General features: G+C 34.4%; 3 protein-coding genes across 3 annotated transcripts; all 3 read right to left on the bottom strand.

The window, feature by feature from the left end:
* Positions 1–252: 252 nt before the first annotated feature.
* On the bottom strand, positions 253–6005 carry LOC123907179 (ABC transporter B family member 11-like). The gene is made up of 13 exons (XM_045957332.1): positions 5853–6005; positions 5437–5754; positions 5133–5187; positions 4864–5039; positions 4538–4759; positions 4209–4447; positions 3593–4118; positions 3175–3448; positions 2197–3083; positions 1675–1941; positions 1320–1583; positions 935–1228; positions 253–785 (listed from the first exon to the last, which is right to left on the bottom strand). Exons 2-13 carry the CDS (start codon positions 5719–5721, stop codon positions 432–434), a joined length of 3843 nt encoding a protein of 1280 aa, XP_045813288.1. The 5' UTR covers positions 5722–5754; positions 5853–6005; the 3' UTR covers positions 253–431.
* Positions 6006–8302: 2297 nt separating this feature from the next.
* On the bottom strand, positions 8303–8827 carry LOC123904675. Its single transcript, XM_045954309.1, has one exon. The coding sequence runs from the start codon at positions 8825–8827 to the stop codon at positions 8303–8305; it is 525 nt and encodes a 174-aa protein (XP_045810265.1).
* An 896-nt stretch (positions 8828–9723) lies between these two features.
* On the bottom strand, positions 9724–17600 carry LOC123907178 (GPI ethanolamine phosphate transferase 3). Its single transcript, XM_045957331.1, has 20 exons — positions 17251–17600; positions 17130–17164; positions 16918–17039; positions 16475–16564; positions 16186–16305; positions 15960–16043; positions 15760–15837; positions 15322–15447; positions 15143–15232; positions 14586–14621; positions 14437–14492; positions 13764–13896; positions 12055–12502; positions 11870–11961; positions 11230–11776; positions 10934–11054; positions 10781–10822; positions 10374–10530; positions 10201–10284; positions 9724–10098 (listed from the first exon to the last, which is right to left on the bottom strand). Exons 1-20 carry the CDS (start codon positions 17538–17540, stop codon positions 9958–9960), a joined length of 2892 nt encoding a protein of 963 aa, XP_045813287.1. The 5' UTR covers positions 17541–17600; the 3' UTR covers positions 9724–9957.
* Between the last annotated feature and the right edge of the window lie 514 nt (positions 17601–18114).

Below are 18114 nucleotides of genomic sequence, written 5' to 3'. Positions count from 1 at the left end.
AAAGTATAAAGCCTCTATCTACATGAACCTTCAATTGCAAAAGAAGTATAATAAGGATCAAGGGGGCATGCATAAAATTAGGGAGTTTGTTTAAGTGAAGCAGAAGCGCTATCATCGTCAAGTCATAATTTTTTACTTCTTTACTACTAGTGTGGGTTCTGCTGCCTTGTACAAAGAATTTGACATGAAAAAAATTATGTAAATGAGAATGATATGTATATGAATCATTTTATGTGTCAAAACCAGAAGAAATTCAAGAAACAATGGAAACCTTCTTTATCACTTATTCAATATCAAGAAAAAGGAAAATCATAACTATTACATATAAATAAAGCCATCAGAGAGCTGGGTATTTAAACTTAACTAAACATGGAGAAGGACAAAATCACAAACAACTATGTGTATCATGAAAAAGCTTAAAATTTGGGTGTCTAAGATGTAGAAGCACTTATGTGTAATGCTACTAAAGAAGCATAGTCACCACCCTTATGGAGCAATGCTTCATGTTTTCCTTTTTCTGCTATAACACCATTCTTAACTACTGCAATTAAATCTGCACCCTTAATAGTTGATAACCTATGAGCTACTATTATTGTCGTCCGCTCCACCATAACACGATCAAGTGCATCTTGAACCACCTTCTCAGACTCAGCATCAAGTGCACTAGTTGCTTCATCTAGTAATAGTATTTTTGGATTCTTCACTATAGCTCTCGCAATTGCCACACGCTGTTTCTGTCCCCCGGATAATTGAACTCCTCTCTCTCCTACTATTGTATCATAACCCTGCATACATTATATATTTTTAGTTACTATATATGTACTAGATCCTGTATTTCTGCGGTGCATAGATAGATCCGTTATGGTGAAAATTCAGACAATGCGTATAATTTATACGAATATGAGAAATTTTAAGAGATATCGCAATATTATACCTTTTGCAAACTACTAATAAACTTGTGAGCATTTGCTAATTCTGCTGCAGCTATAATCTCTGCTTCTGATGCATCTCCTCCTTTTCCATATGCAATATTGGCTCTGATTGTATCATTGAAAAGAACAGGCTCTTGGCTTACTAGACCCATTTGTTGTCTTAGCCATTTCACTTGTAGACTTTGGATTTCTTTTCCATCAAGTGTAATGTGACCTGAATCTAGATCATAAAATCTTTGTATTAACGAGATCACTGTTGATTTTCCGCTTCCACTTTCTCCAACAAGTGCAACTGTCTGATATTTTTATCAATAACATAATCAATATGTTAGTGGTTTTGTTCCTCTTTTACATAGAACAATTTAGACTAGTGTATTAGAAAATTACCTTGCCAGTGTGAATAGTCAAGCTAAGATCTCTGAATATTTGAACATCGGGTCTAGTAGGATACTTGAAACTGACATGCTTTAACTCAATTTCACCCTTGACTTCTTCCAATGTCATTCCTGATTCATCATTTGGATCTATGAGTGATTTCCTGTCAAGAATAGCAAATATGGAAGCAGCTGCACTTTTTGCCTTAGTTGAATCAGATACCATCGACCCGGATTGAGAGAGTCCTATAGCTGCCATGCTTAGAGCAAAAAATACCTGCAGATCAGGAAGCAACAAATAACTAAATGCTAGAACATTTTGACCCAAAACCTTAAAGATAATAAGTATATTATGGAGAGTAACTTACACGAAAAACGTCCGAGAATGAAGATTTTCCATCCTCAACGAGACGCGCTCCAGCATAAAAACTGGTTGCATAAACTGCATACAACATGAAAAATGATATCCCAAAACCAAATCCGCTTACTATCCCTCGCCTTATGCCTGTCTTAATTGGTCCCTCACATTTTTGCTTATATAGGTCCATCACCTTCTCTTCAGAACAGAAAGAAGCAACTGTTCTTATACTTCCCACTGCATCGTTCGCCACTTGACTTGCTTCCTCATACAATTTCTGTTCATTGAAAAGTATGTCAGTATTCACAACATAAAGCTAAGTCAAAAATGCATATAGAGATCATGCTTGTATTGTAACAATGTTGACTCGTGATCATGATGTAATTTTCTTACATCTTAATGATGCCAAAAATGCATATATATAGAGATCATGCTTGTATTGTAACTATTGACTTAGTTGAAAACACATATTCATATCCATTCACAATATTAATTGTTTGGTTAATGGAAATCAAGATCAAGAAGAACAAACCTTTGAATCATTGCTGAACCCTTTCAAGAACTTCACTTGCAAAAATCCATTAAGTGCTAGTAGAGGCACCAAAGCAAGGATTACAAGAGCAAGCTGCCAGCTGGCTACAAAAGCAATTACCAAGCCAGTTATAGCTGTAGCAATATTTTCAACCAGTAATCCGAGTGCATCACCAACCAAAGCTCGAATCGAAGCTGCATCGGTTGAGAGCCTTGCTCCAATTGCTCCACTTGAATGCTCAGCTTCATCAAACCAACTTACTTCCATGTGAATTACCTTCTCAAAACACATTTTCCTTATTCTTTTGATCAACTTACCTCCAGCAATGCCAAAAAAGTAGAATCTAGTTGGAAAAATGAATAATGACGCAACACCAAGCCCAACAAATACTGACGCCCAAATCTTTGCATCGTGACGAAGTTCGTCAGCTGGCTCGTAGAAAATACTTATCATTTTCGAAAGCAAGAGGCCGAAAACCGGTAATATTACACCGTGCAGCACTGCAGCTATTGTCCCTATAAGTAAGGCGGGAACTTCTGTCTTGTTTAAATAGGCCAGGCGATAAAGTGGCACTTCTGGTGGTGAAGAAACTTTCGAAGGAGGAGCTTGAGTTCCACCATCCGCGGTTTCTGAGAAGCCAACCATTGTGGTCGGCACACCAAATGACGCTGTGAATGAGTGACGACCGCTGTCTCCACCTCCAGATGATACTTGACTTATAGATCTCAAGGATAAAGATCTATGACTAGATCGTCTTTCAGATAGCACTATACTGTTTGAGTTGTTTGTGTCATTTGCATCATTCTGTTCTGACCCCTTCATTTCTTGCAGCCTAATGAGCTGGCTATAGGCTCCATCGGGGTCCCTTGTGAGATGAGCATGTGAACCTGATCAATTGAAAAAACTATAAGAATACAGTAAAGTATGTAATAAACATTCAATTTGATTTTGGTTACACCCTAATATGTGTATATATACCTCTTTCAATTATTTTTCCTTGATGAACAACCGCAATGGTATCAGCATTCTTTATGGTGCTTAAGCGGTGAGCTACAATGACAGTTGTTCGGTTTACCATTATTCTGTCCAATGCCTCTTGTACTACTCTTTCAGATTCCGCATCAAGCGCACTTGTAGCTTCATCAAGAAGTAGGATTCTTGGATCTTTCAGAATTGCCCTTGCAATTGCAACTCTTTGCTTTTGACCTCCGGAGAGCTGAGTTCCATGCTCACCAACCATTGTGTCTAGTCCCTAAGATCATTATCCATAATTTTACAAGATTATTAAGGCATAAAATACCGAATTCAATATGAAGGAACACACAGAATATTTCAAACTGTTAAACAAGACATTACTATGCAGTTTCTACATTTTACTAAAGATTTGAGAGTTTACCTGAGGAAGTTTATCTATAAATTTGGTGGCATTAGCAAGTTCTGCTGCAGCTCTGATTTCTTCATCGGTTGCACCATCCTTACCATAGGCAATATTCTCCTTAATGCTACAAGTAAAGAGAACTGGTTCCTGACTGACTAGGCCGATTTTCTGTCGGATCCATTTAAGTTGAAATTCTTTGAGGTTGATACCATCAATGAGAACTTCACCAGCTTGTGGATCGTAAAATCTCTCTATCAAACTGACAACCGTGGATTTTCCACTCCCACTTTGCCCTACCAAAGCTACAGTAGTCCCACTTGGTATTGCAAGAGAGAATCCATTGAATATCAGTTCATCTGGCCTTGTAGGATAACTAAAGCAAACCTCCCTAAGCTCTATGTCTCCGCGAATATCATCAAGCTTTCGCCCGGTTGTGTCATAAGCATCAATTTCTGGCTTCCTTTTAATCGTTTCGAACATCTTAAATGCTGCAGCTTGTCCTGCAGCAAAAGCACTCAAGCTTGGAGATGCCTGTCCCAGAGACCTGGATTTGGAAATAGAAATATACTTAGGAAGGTAAAACACGTATTGCCTCTGTAACGAAAACAAGGAAGAAATGGAACAGAAAACTTACATGGAACCAGTCAATACAGCAAAAATTATAGTCACAACTTCCCCTCCTGTATAACCTTTCTCTATTATCATTTTTGCACCAAACCATACTGCCAAACCATAACTAGCAATAATAACAAAGTAGAGTGAACCAAACCCCACACCCGAAGCTAGGGCCTCTTTCACTACAGTTTTGTAAGCATCAATTAAGGACTGGTCATATTTAGCTATGGCTTGTTTCTCTCCGGTGAACGATGCAACCTGCGTTGGAAAAACGGAAGTCATTTATATAATTTGCAATAACATAAATAAAAGGAAAGTAAAAGGAGCTGTTTCTGAAAGTTTGCATACAGTTCTGATAGAACCAATTGTCTGCTCTACTACAGTTGCTGCTTTAGAATAAGCTGTTTGTCCACTGGATGATGCTTTTGTAATAACCATGCTCATCATGGCACCAGACAAGACAAGAAGTGGAAGAACAGACATCATGACAACAGTTAAAAGCCATCCTTTGATGAATGCTATGACAAAACCTCCTAAGAATGTAGCGAATAACTGTAGAAACTGTCCCACCTGAAATCAAAAGGGGAAAAATAGATGTTAATAATTCCACCATTGAATAAGACATGGCATGAAAATTGTAACGATTTATGACTTGCACGGCGATTCGTTCATACCTTCTCACCCATGGCATCTTGAATAAGAACGGTATCACCAGACATTCTTCCGACAACCTCACCAGTATTAGTTTCCTTATCAAAGAAACTCACATCTTGCCTCAAAATAGTTTGTAGGTATAAACCTCTAATTCTTGCAGCCTGTCTCTCACCAGTGATCATCCAGCAAGTCAATTCTGATACATATCAAAATGGTTTCTTTTTATATCATAATGAGCCAAACTAATAAGTTAGATTGTAAGAACTAATACATAAACTAATTTACTTACGCAAAAAAGACGCAACAAAGGTACCCGCAGCCAAGTATACGAATTTCAAGGACACCTGAGCACAGTAACATGGATTAGGCTCTTTTTCGATAAACACCTTAATTGAGCGCTTATAGCATATGTGCTTATCATATAAGTTTTTATGTATATATAACAAATATATAACAAAAGATAAAATAAAGTCAGAGTGTTCATAGGAGCTATAAGTTATTTTCATAAGCTATATATCCACTTGAGAGCTTATGGAAATAAGTTTAGAAAACACTCTGACAAACAAGCTCATGTTAAAATGATGATTGATTACCTTGGAAACTTCATCAACAACTTCTTTGGTGCTTGATGATCCTCCAAATGCATTGATCATATTTCCAAATAATAAAATCATCAAGGGCGGGGAGATTCCATTCCCAATAGCACCAATAGTCCCAACAAACATCAATAAACGATCCAAAGGATCAGCAAATGAGAAAAGCTTGTATAAAGGTACTGTATTGGTTTTTTCATCCTTAGCTTTGTTCTCCTCTGAACCTTCTTGCTTGCTTCCAGTATCTTCTACTACTGGCTGAATACTTGCAGAATCTATATCCATTTCCTTACCAATGACTCTAATTTGAACAAAAAGCTGCAGAAAAAACAATTGTGAATTAGTTATGGAAACTTTGAAAGCTTGTGTTGTGGATTAGTAATGGAAACTTTCTTAGTGAAGAGAGAGTAATGAACCTTTTTGAACAAAGATGATGGAAAACTAGCCGTAGCAAGCAAATTTAGAAATGAATGAATGAAGAATAAAAAAACAATTGTTAGTTTGAAAATGGTTGCCAACCTATGTTCTTACTATCTTTTTTTTATATATATTATATGATGTTCTTACTATCTTATATAGTAGAAAATTTGGAATCAGCATATGCAAGTTTCTTGACACACAAGTTGAATTTTATTCTAGTCCTAATTAATTGTTGATTTTAGTCATCTTGTGTTGGAGATTATTATGCTCAAAGTCTATGATGTACAACTGAAAAGGATCTGGATTGCCTGTTATAACTGCTACACGCAGTACTAGACGATCGCAGCCGCACAAAACTGATCGGACGGCCCTGATTTATTTAATTAATTTGATGAATTTTATATAAAATTTAATCTCGGCCATTCATTTCTGATCAGACCGTCAGAAACAGTTATTGTGTGCGGCAAATCCATTTTCAAGTGAAACAAGTCTTTTATCATGCATAAGTTTGTTTTCATCGTCTATTATATCAATATGTCACATCATATCTTAAATAAACCAATAGTAAAACTTATAGTTAAAATAAATTTATATATGATGAAAGATTTATCTCACTGAAAGCACAAAAATGGATTGATTTTGTTACTTGGCAGTCACGAAGGGTGAAATAGAGATGGACACCGAACAGGAATGAATGAATAATAAAAAGATTATTCAAGACATTTGAAATGAATGATATGATTATGATGGGTGGTGTAGAAGAATATAATCCATTACGTGATCCACAAATACAAACTCGTAGTATTACTTGCTTACTAGTCCATTGACCTTGATTCCTCTTTGAACAATTTCCTGGAAATTACTATCCCAAAATATCATCAAATGATTCATGCATCATAATATATATTCTCAAACACGGACACATCACATTGCTAACGACTAGTCGCATTAGTTAAAGGTATGTCACCCTATTATGTGTTCAAGAAATAATAATAATAATAATAATAATAATAATAATAATAATAATAATAATAATAATAAATAAAAATATGTTCAATTGGCAGGGACATTACAAATTATTGCATGGCAATATAACTCAAATCCTTGAATATAACTCCCACTTAGGCATGACAATATAACTCAAATCCACGGGTACCCGCCCGCCCCGCCCTGATTTTGACGGGGAAAAACCAAATTGACTGGATTTGGGTTCAGGTTTAGGTTTTCCCGATTTATGTCTAATTACATTTTACCTCTTTTAAATTAATATTATATTCATATGTTTGTGTTTATTTATTTATTTTTTTTGGTACAATGTTTGTGTTTATTTTTAAGTTGAGTAATATATAAAGTTGTTTTTTCTATTTATATTATTTGTTTAAAAACAATCATATTCGAAACAAAATAGTTTTAAACTTTTACCTCTTTTTTAATAAAAAAAATATTAGCAAAACTCACTCAAGTTCAAATGAAAGCGAGTCAGAATGGGAATACCCGAACCCTGTTGGATATGAGTTTGGGGTTTTCTACTTTTCATATCCGTTGAGAATTGGGACGAATTTGTGGAAACCCGAACTTTATGGATTTATGGTTGGGAGAGGCAAAATTCGTCTCCACCCCGCCCCATTACATGCCTAACTTGCACTTATTCACCTTAAAAGGTAAAATTCTAGTCACTATACTACTTAACCAAAAAAAAAATAAGCGAAGAAGACTAACGATATCAATTTCTACTATAAAAAATATAAAAAAAACCATATAATATCCATTCAAAAGGTACAATTATGTTACTAACAATAATTAAAAAGTCGCAATTAATTAACAATAAATTAGTCTAAGTCGTAAGGATCTTGAACTCTTGAGAAAACAAAAAATTGTGAATAAACTCACACACTAAAAATATAAGTGGAGAATGCAGACTTCAAACCTTATTTTTTCTAATAATATCCTTAGTAGTTACCAACTGAGTTATCTTTATCCGACTGACAACCAGAATTTTTTGTTTTCTATATTCTTTTTTTGGTGTATTTTCGTTTTGTTGTATACAGCACTCATTTTAAGTATTTAAGATAGTGGAAAATATATCGGTGATTAATAAAGTTATTTTGGTAAAAATGCCTTGTCTTTTTTGACTATTTTATTTTTTCCATTGTGTAAAAAAGTTTTAAAATGGAAAGAATATATTATATCTTCAAAATATTCATCGGTACATAGTTTAGGTGAATGATTGTGATTGATCCACAAATGATCTTAATATAAAAAAATCAATAAATATTATTTGTAAACCGATCGGAATCATCAATCTCAGTAAATATATCAGAAGAACAAATATTACTTTTTTTTTTACTAATATGAAGAACAATTATGTTTATGGATTCTTATAAATTTTTCATGAGACAAAATAAAAAATACTGTAATAGGTAACATAACAACAAAACCACATATCTTATTGTGGAAGATGATTTGTGGCTAAAAATGCAACAACACTAAGAAACGACATCTCATTATTCAATGTAGAAAGAGATGGAACTATATTTTCATGAGACAAGTTATCTTCACATAAATTGGGTCCATCACCAGCAACTTTGGCATCATAGTTTGCAGTCATTGGATCTTCAACTAATTCTTGTAACGCACTCTTAAAACTGCTGACTAACTCATTGTAATCAATGGTTGCACACTGTTTGAGTGCTTTAGAAGAAGGATATTTCTTCATCAAATTTTTCAGGTAATTTTGGGTTTTTGTGGATTTTTCTATTGCCATTTTTAAGTATAACCTACAAAGGGTGAGATAGTCTTTGGCCGAAGTAATTTCAGGGTTGGATTCTAGAAGTTTCGAACATCGTTGTTTTTCATTAGCATCTTTGCATACATTTTCGTACAGTTTGGGGCTAGATGTTTGTGAAGTTGCAACAGAAATAAAAATCAATAAAACAGTGAGGAGCAAGGACAAAGGTGTTGAAAGATTCATTCTTTTCTTTGGAATGGACTCTGAAAGTTACTTTAGGATTCTTAATTTATAGAAATCATCCTTTGTCAATTAAAGAATTGCTATATTATTTCATAACCATAGAATTACAGTTACCTTCCCATGTTTTCCACTAAAAGTGGAAATAATTGCTTTAGTAAAATAATACACTTAACGTGTTCTTGCCAGTTTAGAATTCAGTTAATGCCGGTAACAAAATAAAAATAAACAATTATTGTCCCCAAATTCTAACTCAACAGATAAAAATGTCAAAATTATTAAGTCGGATATTGAGACCGTGACTCGAACTTCGGCTCCTCCACTTGTTTGGATCAATTTACAATGGTTATGTGATTTTATCTATCTACCAAAATAAATAAATAATAAACAATTGATATATTTTAAAATTTTAACATTTTAGACTTCATATAATATCCATGTCAAACATAATAATTTGAATACATTTTTTTATGATGTTGACTGTTGAGTCCAAATCAGAAAACTATCGAGACTTTAAAGACAATTTGCTTCACCGATCTAGGTGGTTGTACCATTTGCTCTGCTTGTACTGTTGTTTCAAATGCATCTCATGCTGGTTTTGAGACCATTCTGCTGCTTGTTTCAAAGAGGTTCTTATTGAATTGATCGAATTACATTTGAAGGACCAAAACAAAATTTAAAAAATAATTATGGGACCAAAGTGAAAATCCAATACAAAATAAGATAAAGGACCAAATATGTAATTTAACCTAATTTTTTTCAAGATAAAGGACTGAATATGTAATTTTTAGTTTATCTTATTTTGTGCACACTCGCTAATTGAACCGGTGTCCCATCAATTTAGCATCTCAACCTAATTGATCACCAAGCGTTTAATAATAACAATCCACTCGAGAGTATACTCTTAAAATGGTCACCCTGTTATAACAAAATCAGTAACAAAATTTTGTGCAGCAAGGAAGAGTACGCAATTGAAGACTGTGTGCTGTCACATACTTTTAAATTACACAGTTTTTCTATGTCAAACAAAAAAAAAATGAATCAATATCAATCTAAACTAAATCGACAGTATGATGCTACGGACACTCAAAAGCAAGTGTAAAAAAAAGGGTAAATTGATCATTGTGTGTTCTTCAGCAGTCAGATGATTTTAGTTCCGGATCATCATTGTTCCCTTGATCAAAATAGTAAATTGAGGCCAAGCAAATCAAGACGTCTGTAAGAATAAGTTCAAAGACATCGAAAACAAACTTCGGAGCAAATAAGCCCCAAACCTGCAAAATTGAATATTAATATGCATTTAGTACACTATACTGGCATCAAACAAACCGAAATCGGTAGATGAAAATTATTGAAATAAAAAATAGCCCATTTACCATCAGGTGCCGCCTTTGAATCGTAACACATAGTATAGTGAAAGTAGTTACGACTGCAGTTATGAACCCGTATGTTGTATACATCTATATAAAACAGAGAATGGTCATTGCGGTTATAAAGCAACGCATTCAGTGATCAAGTAGTACATCTACAAAAGGAGAAGAACACTCACTTGAGATAATTGTGTGAAAAGAAAATGCTTTCCGAGATTATCTTGATACTTAGTTGCCACAAGAAATGGGAGTCCAAATACTGGTAGGATGATAGAAAAACCATAGGTATCAATTGCAAGAAGAATTGCTTGCCGAACAAGCATAAATTCTTCAAACCTGAAAATTAATTAGTATTTAGATGACCGATTTACCAAATGAGCAGTAATAATAAAAGTAAAAACAGAAAGAGATAAAACCCCTTTAAAAGCCAATAACCAATGATTACATTCAAACAATTTTAATATAGGCAGATTGCAATGGTTACATTTGTGTAATTGTGCAAGAGTTTCAACATCACACAACAAATATTAAGTGTTTAATATATACTCCTCAAAAACAATAAGCACGCATTTAACATATTACTTACCCTATAAATGCAGCACCATAACGGAGACCGTCGAATGCACACCTGAAAAATACCAACATAATGCAAGACTAAGAAAGCTGCAAAGTTATACACAATCTTTGAAAATAATTGATAGTTATACCCAAAAGTTAAACTATGAAAGTTGCAGCATACCAGTGACCACTGCAAAAAAAGACACATGTGGCGAAGAGGCTCCATTGCATAATAGAAAAACTTCTGCCAGGTCTATCCTTGCTAGCTTCTTCTATATTATCCAACCTCATAATACAATAACCTGGAAGGTAAATTCATAAACAAAAACATATTTCTTCAGCTCGTGAAAGTACAACCAAAATGACAAAGCCAGTGACAAATAGTAACAGCATAAACAAAGCCATGCCAGAAATGTGTCTGAAAAATCATGTACAGAGATTTAGTATACAGTATGTAAGCATAAAAATAATGAGCACCTCCAACTATGGATGCGACGGCAATTATGGGACCCTGTTTTCCAGAAAGAAGGATGACAGTAGAACTCCATGCAGACAACATGGCCGTTGTTTTTGCAACTAAATTTTTCTTGCAATCTAAAGAGTTAAGCTTAAATAGTTGTCCACATGCAAGTAATAACAATTGTCCCAAAGCAATAGCATAAACAATTCTAGGAATATAATTTCTTCCAATGCTTTCAGGCATCAGTGCTACATCAAATTCATCACTGCCTGTGATCCAATGCACAACTATTAGCATATAACTCAAGATAGTACCCAGTATGACATACTTCCATGGCCAATCAAAGAAGCTGCGGTTGGTGGCCTTGAAAAGCCAAAATGCTAACAGAATCAAAACCAGCATTGGTATAAATTTTTCTGTATAGTCCCAAACAGGTAAATTTGATGCTATGTTGGCAATCCATGAACTGTAGTCTTTCATGAAAGCAGACGTTGCAGCCTGCTTGGACAGTCCAACTTCAATGGCAAATCGGCAGAGGGTGCTCAAAAGAAGGAACCCAATACTCTGCAGGCACACATACCTTAGCATGCAAGAAAACTCATAGATAATACTTAGTTTTAAAACAAACGAAGAAAGAAAACTAAACTAAACACATACTTCTGTTAGCAGCTTCTCCTTGATAACCGATTGACGTAATGCCACAATCCCAGATGTGCTCAAAAGAAAATTTGCTACTTTTCCTTCCTCCACTGACAACAAAGTCCAATTGAGAAATATAAAGACTGAATTTAAAACATTCTGGATATAAAAAGTGGAAAACATGTGAAATTTTTCACACTTACAGATATAACTGTTCGAAAGAAGACTACATGAGCGTATTCCCAGTAAAAATAATGTGAAAGTTGAGGAAGTGATAATTGAAGAATTGCCAGACAACAATGATGAGTTTACACCATGCTGTTTGGCCGCCCTTAAAATAGCAAAAACTTGAAATGCAAGTGATATTAACATGATTCCGATGCCAGTTCCCATCATGTTTAAATCAAACTCAGTCCATTTAGAACGAGCTAACTCGGCGACTGTTGTTAGAAAGTTGAAGTATGCATTAATTTGCCACTTAAGTGCAGGCACTAATGCATCACTGCCATTATCTTTATCAAGCAGAAGCTTTTTGGTGGAGTTCAACCAATGATTCTCTGCTTGAGCATAAACACTTGCTATTTGGGATAAGTCGTCATGGGAAAATCCAACAGCTGACGAAGCTGAGTAAGCATCTATATATCTTTTCACCTAAAAAAGAAGTACAGCGTTGAAATGACTAAATGATGTATTTCGCACACATGTGCGCTCTCTCCCTTCTGCTTATATCTTTTTGGAATTGCCATAATTAAACAGCCAAAAAAGTTATGGTAGTAAATCCCAAGATTCTATCCTTGAAATATAAGTTGTCTTGAAAATATAAAAAAATAGAATGCGATAAAAACCTAATTCAAGAGAAAAAGAAAGCTGTATTATAGATTAAAATCAAGAGCTATTTGTTAGAACTGGTAGTATATCTAATTATCTATAATGAGTGCAATATAAAGAAAAACAGAGTTATAAATCAGGATCCTTTATGCAAAACTACACAAACACAATATGGAAGATTAGAAAGGATAATAAGTACATGGGTTCCTCTCCAAGAGTTTGAGAGTCTTGGATCCCTCCTTCCCACCCTTATTCCAAATAACCAGCTACCCTCTCTTTTCTCTAACTTCCTTATTTATTACAATTCATGAAACACACATAACTGTCAACACATAATAAAAACTGCACACATAACTACTAATACTTGAGCATATTTGCACAATCAGGAGACTAAGGAACCGGCCTAGTCCTCCTCTGATACGATTATTGACACGGAGTCTAACACTATTACAGAAGAGAGAGACCCGTGTTCATAGGGCAAAGATCCTCAGAGAAACTATTTCAAACAAATATCTCATTTCCTAACCTTTACTCCCCTCGCCACTACTTATGTTGTAAGGCCAAGTGCACTATCAGAATGTAAGTTGTAGCAAAGTGAAACTAAATTTTACTAACATTATTACAAAAATGGCAGAATAATTTTTTTCATATAAAGCAAAAAACAAGTTTTCATCTAGGAAACTGAGTAAAAACAAATGGTAAAAGATAATTTTGTTGCGCTGGTTCAGTCTGGAAAATATTTACATGTTATAGTCAATTGTTCGTCTAGGTGTTTGGTCAGCATTGTGGAATAAACTATCAAATTCCAGCATCAAATCCTTTTTCAAATATAAGCATTGAGATCTTTAAAAATAAGTAAATTGTCTTTTACAAAAAAAATCAGTAATTTCTTAAATGAGAGACAATACTGAGTTTTGAAGTAAACAATATCTTCAACGTAAAGAAAGGATAGAGAAATATCCAAACTTTTTGAAGTGCACCATCAAGGTCCATTTAACAATTTTATAGCCAGCAAATATATTAGGAGTAGCAAAATTGTAGAAATGGTAATTTGTAATTTGACAACCAAATATTCAACGGGTACCTGCCAAGCATTGATGCAAAGTGCATTAGCATAACTCTTCATCCAGATATCTGATTCTGGCTGCTTTTGAGATGCACCAGATTTCCAACTACCAGCTCCTAAAGCATATAATTCAGGATTGATGCGGCCAATACTGAGGAATGAAAAAAATTACCTTGTGAGTTCATAACATAGTTACTGTGAAGAAATTTCTATAACAATGGGATACCACCCGATTCCATGTCATAAGAAAATCCAAAACAAAACATCAAAATATAAGATTCCAGATTGAGGAAATGGTTCGAGAATAGGATTCAGGTCATATAGAATGTTTATAGGTCGGTATGGGATCATGACTAGATTAAATGTTTTCCTTCACTTGATAGATACATTTGGTCAAACAATTTAACAAATATTCAATTATTTCATTTATTCTCTTAAAAAAATCTGTTTTCAAGATAGGTTTGCCTTCAACTCCAGTGATTTTCCGTCAACATCAAACAACAGTAAAAAGTTAGAGCAATACTCTCAAGCAATAACTACCTTATGCATTTGCCGCCTATAAACATCAAACACTGAATGACTATGAGGAATATAGAAGGTAGGTTAAGGAATACATTACAATAAATTATGTAGATAAACAAATATTTACAAAGTAAACAGTAGCAACATAGATAGGATGCTTACACTGCACCTTCCATAAGGGAATGGTATTCCAAGTAATGCTGACATTGTTGCTGCAAAGTCAAGCTGTAAAGGATGATAGGGATAAATACAGGGCTTGAACAAATTAAATTGTAGACAGTTTTCAAAATACCATTAGAACAAAATAGCTTTACTGACCTGTTGCATAGAGCTTATACAGACATTCTTTCCATCCTGATATGTAAGACAAGATAGGTAATTCACCCAAAAAAATAGTTAAAATCCAAGCAAATAATTATAATATGAAGATCTAACTCAGTTTCATGATAGTGAGAGTCAGAGAAGAGTAACGGGTCATCCTGCCCATGAATATAATGATAATGTATCCAAGCATATCCATTGAGTTAAATATATTGCGCAATATTATGGTATGGATAAATAAGCAATTATAGAGCCACTGGAAATGTAACATTACATACATTATATTACCCAAAGATATGTAATATTATGTATGTAATGTTAAAATTTCCCGACAGCTCCATAATTTCTTATTTATCTACACCATAACTATGCATTACTCTGTCGTTACGAATTTTCCAAATTATTCAGGCTTTCCATCTTGACCATTCTAGCATAACACTGGGGGCAGTTAGCATGGAGAAGAAAAGGAAAAAGTTTGTTGAGAATAGATTAGAAAGGCTCTTAGAGCCACCATCAAACCAGCATGTTTCAAATTTTAAAGGAATAGTAAATACCAGATCTATTTGGCAAGAATAACTGTCAAATTCAGGTGGCACAGAAGAAAGAGGCTCCTTAAAACTCATGGCAAAAATGGCAGTTTCCACCTGCAAGATGTTATCACAAGTAAAATTGAGGGAAAATATATATTAATCAAGAAAAGCATATCAACAGACACCATAAGTGTGGTACACACCTCTTCGGCACTCCCGCCACCATGATCACCATTTAGGGTCTGCCCATGGTCACCCATTACCACAAGCAAAGTATTTTCATGTAAGCCCCCAGGTCCAGACTGACTTTCCAGCACTTCAATAACTCTCTAAAGCAAATTTAGGTAAGTTTGGTTACTAACCAGGCATGGGAATCATAAAAAAATAAACCAACTAAACTGGATAAATAAAAGACAATAAAATTGGGATCAGACAACCAAAAGTACAGGTGAGGTACCATTAACCCACCGATGTTTTCAGACAGCGTATAACAAAAATATTTGATAAATGGAGCAGAAAGCATGGCCCATAAAAGACTCACTAATTAACACGAAAAGTGCCACCCTACATAGTGAAAACTGAAAAGGAACAGACAACCATGTAGGGTAGACCACAGATGATCAGGAATTACCAAAACTGACCTCTAAATGGTTATTGTATTGGTCCAACTTTTCTATCATTGGAGTGGAGTCAACACCAAATATATGTCCAGCATGATCCTAAACCAAAAAAAGAAAATACAAGACATGGTTACATTTCCTATCCAAATAATGAAGAATGAGAATAGGAATGACAAGATACATATACTTAGGTGCAAAGTAAGAAATGATTCTAAACATACCACACCAAGAAAATGTGCAATAAGAACGTCCCAATCTTCTTCGTATAGGGATGGAAATAAATGTTCAATGCATCCGTTATCAACCTAAAAAAATAAGCAATGACATATCACAGTTGCTGAATGATAGGCTAAACGAAAAAATGAAAACCACTACTACTCAATTCGCACCTATAGCAAGGATCAAAAGGTCGGTCGAAAGCCAAATTCAATACATTATAAGGCCTACCGTATGAAGATCTTTGACATTAAAAGAAGGGTATGGATAGGATCTTTCAAAATGATGAGGAAATAACTGTGTCCATGTATCATCCCCCATCATGACAACTTTCTTCCCATTTTGAAACAACTGTAGGTAAAACATATATGTATTTAGAATTAGAAATTTCATCTAACTGCCTTGTCGGCAATTCGGATTCAAAAAATATAGAAACACAGACCAGTTTTCTATCTTAAACTAAACCAATGTTTAAAACAACAAATATTAGAGGCAAGTGGAAATCGAAAAGAAAAACCACCTGATTAATGAAGTTATCTTCAACAATAGCAGGTGCACCAAAGCTATTACCAACATCTACAAAAGTTGGAAGCCCACCAGTTGTCAAGCCCTATAAAAAAAAACAGATGAAAGTTATCAGATCAAACAATTAAATATTAAATCTCCTATGATATCCATGGTATACACAGTCATAATAATCTTGTGATGGAGAACAATACAAATTTAGGCCTTATTTGAAATAAACAACTTAATTTGCAGCTTATAGCATAAGCGTTAATCAAATATAAGTGCTTGCTTATTATAAGCCATTTCCATAACTGTTTCGGTATAAGCTATGCTGAAAACTGCTTATGAAAATGTCATACAAGTGCTCATGCGAGTAGGTAAGTTCAGATAAGTCAATCCAAACAGACTTTTAATTATAAATTGTGATGTGATAAGTAGAATGAAATTTGAATATACCTTCAAGCGCTGCAAACTAGTGGTAGGTGGATCAGCAATGGCTTTAAAAATCCTAGCAGACGATGGCCGTGAAGACGACATGTTTTTCAAAATTGGCAATTTATCCATCCATGGTTTTGATTCTACAACATAAAATGTATATAAAATAAACTTAATTATGAACTTAATTACAAAAAAAAAATTGAAGTAAACATTACAAAGAGATAACTAACCTGCAAAGAAGCTACTCGGAGCAACGAAATCAAACCTAAAATGCACAAAACATAGTTAATTTAATTAAATTAATCGTAATTGGTAATACTAGTTGCGATTTCTGAAGCACATGATGAGTACCTGAGAGCATCGAGAACAATGATAACGAGACGGTTAACGGAAGGTTTAGTCCAGCAGGAATCGTTATTCGGAGAAGAAGTAAAGCATGGAGATTGGGAAACATCGGAGCAATGGCTGTAGTAAGGAAGTTCGGTTCTGGTGAGAAGAAAACCGGTTGTGAATAGAAGAATGGCGATGAGATGAAGCAATAGTGTTATCCACATCGGCCATATGTATCGCCATTTTCCGATCTTCCTCCGTCGTTCTTCCATTGTTGTTGACTCGTAGATAGATAGTTGAAGTTGATACATACACCAATCAACGACGTCGTTTTCAAGCTGCCACGAACTCACTCACTGTTTATTGTGTGTGTGATGCAATTAACGGTTGAGATTGTTTTAATGTGTTGGAGGGAGATTGAAATCTGAACCGTTTGATTTAAAATTAACATTTGATATCTATTATTGTGTCAAATTGGGTGGAAATGGAAATGTTACTGCAGTGAATCGTTGCATTTGCAATGAGCATCTTCCGCGACTAAAATATTTCAAAAATACCCGGCTTAAATTCTAGATTCCACATTGTGTTTTTAAGCATTCGAATTCTAGAATTCTAGCACCTCATCATATCATATATACAATCGACCCCTTTTCTTTTTATCAAATATTGGTAAAATCCATCAAATTGTTTTAGTTTTCAAATTTGTATACATTTGTTAGTGGTGCTCGAATTTTAGAATTTGAAATGTGTGTTTCTTATTTTTCAAATTCTAGAATTTGAAATATATCTTACTAGTTTCTAACATATTTTGTCAATGTTTTAGAAATTGTCAAAATCATGGATTGTCTTATCTTAGAGGGAACAAAGTCTCAATTGTTTATACTA

This window comes from Trifolium pratense, linkage group LG2 (genome assembly GCF_020283565.1).
Source record: "Trifolium pratense cultivar HEN17-A07 linkage group LG2, ARS_RC_1.1, whole genome shotgun sequence".
In the NCBI taxonomy this organism is placed as follows: Eukaryota; Viridiplantae; Streptophyta; class Magnoliopsida; order Fabales; family Fabaceae; genus Trifolium; species Trifolium pratense.
This window is presented reverse-complemented; position numbering and strand designations above follow the sequence as displayed.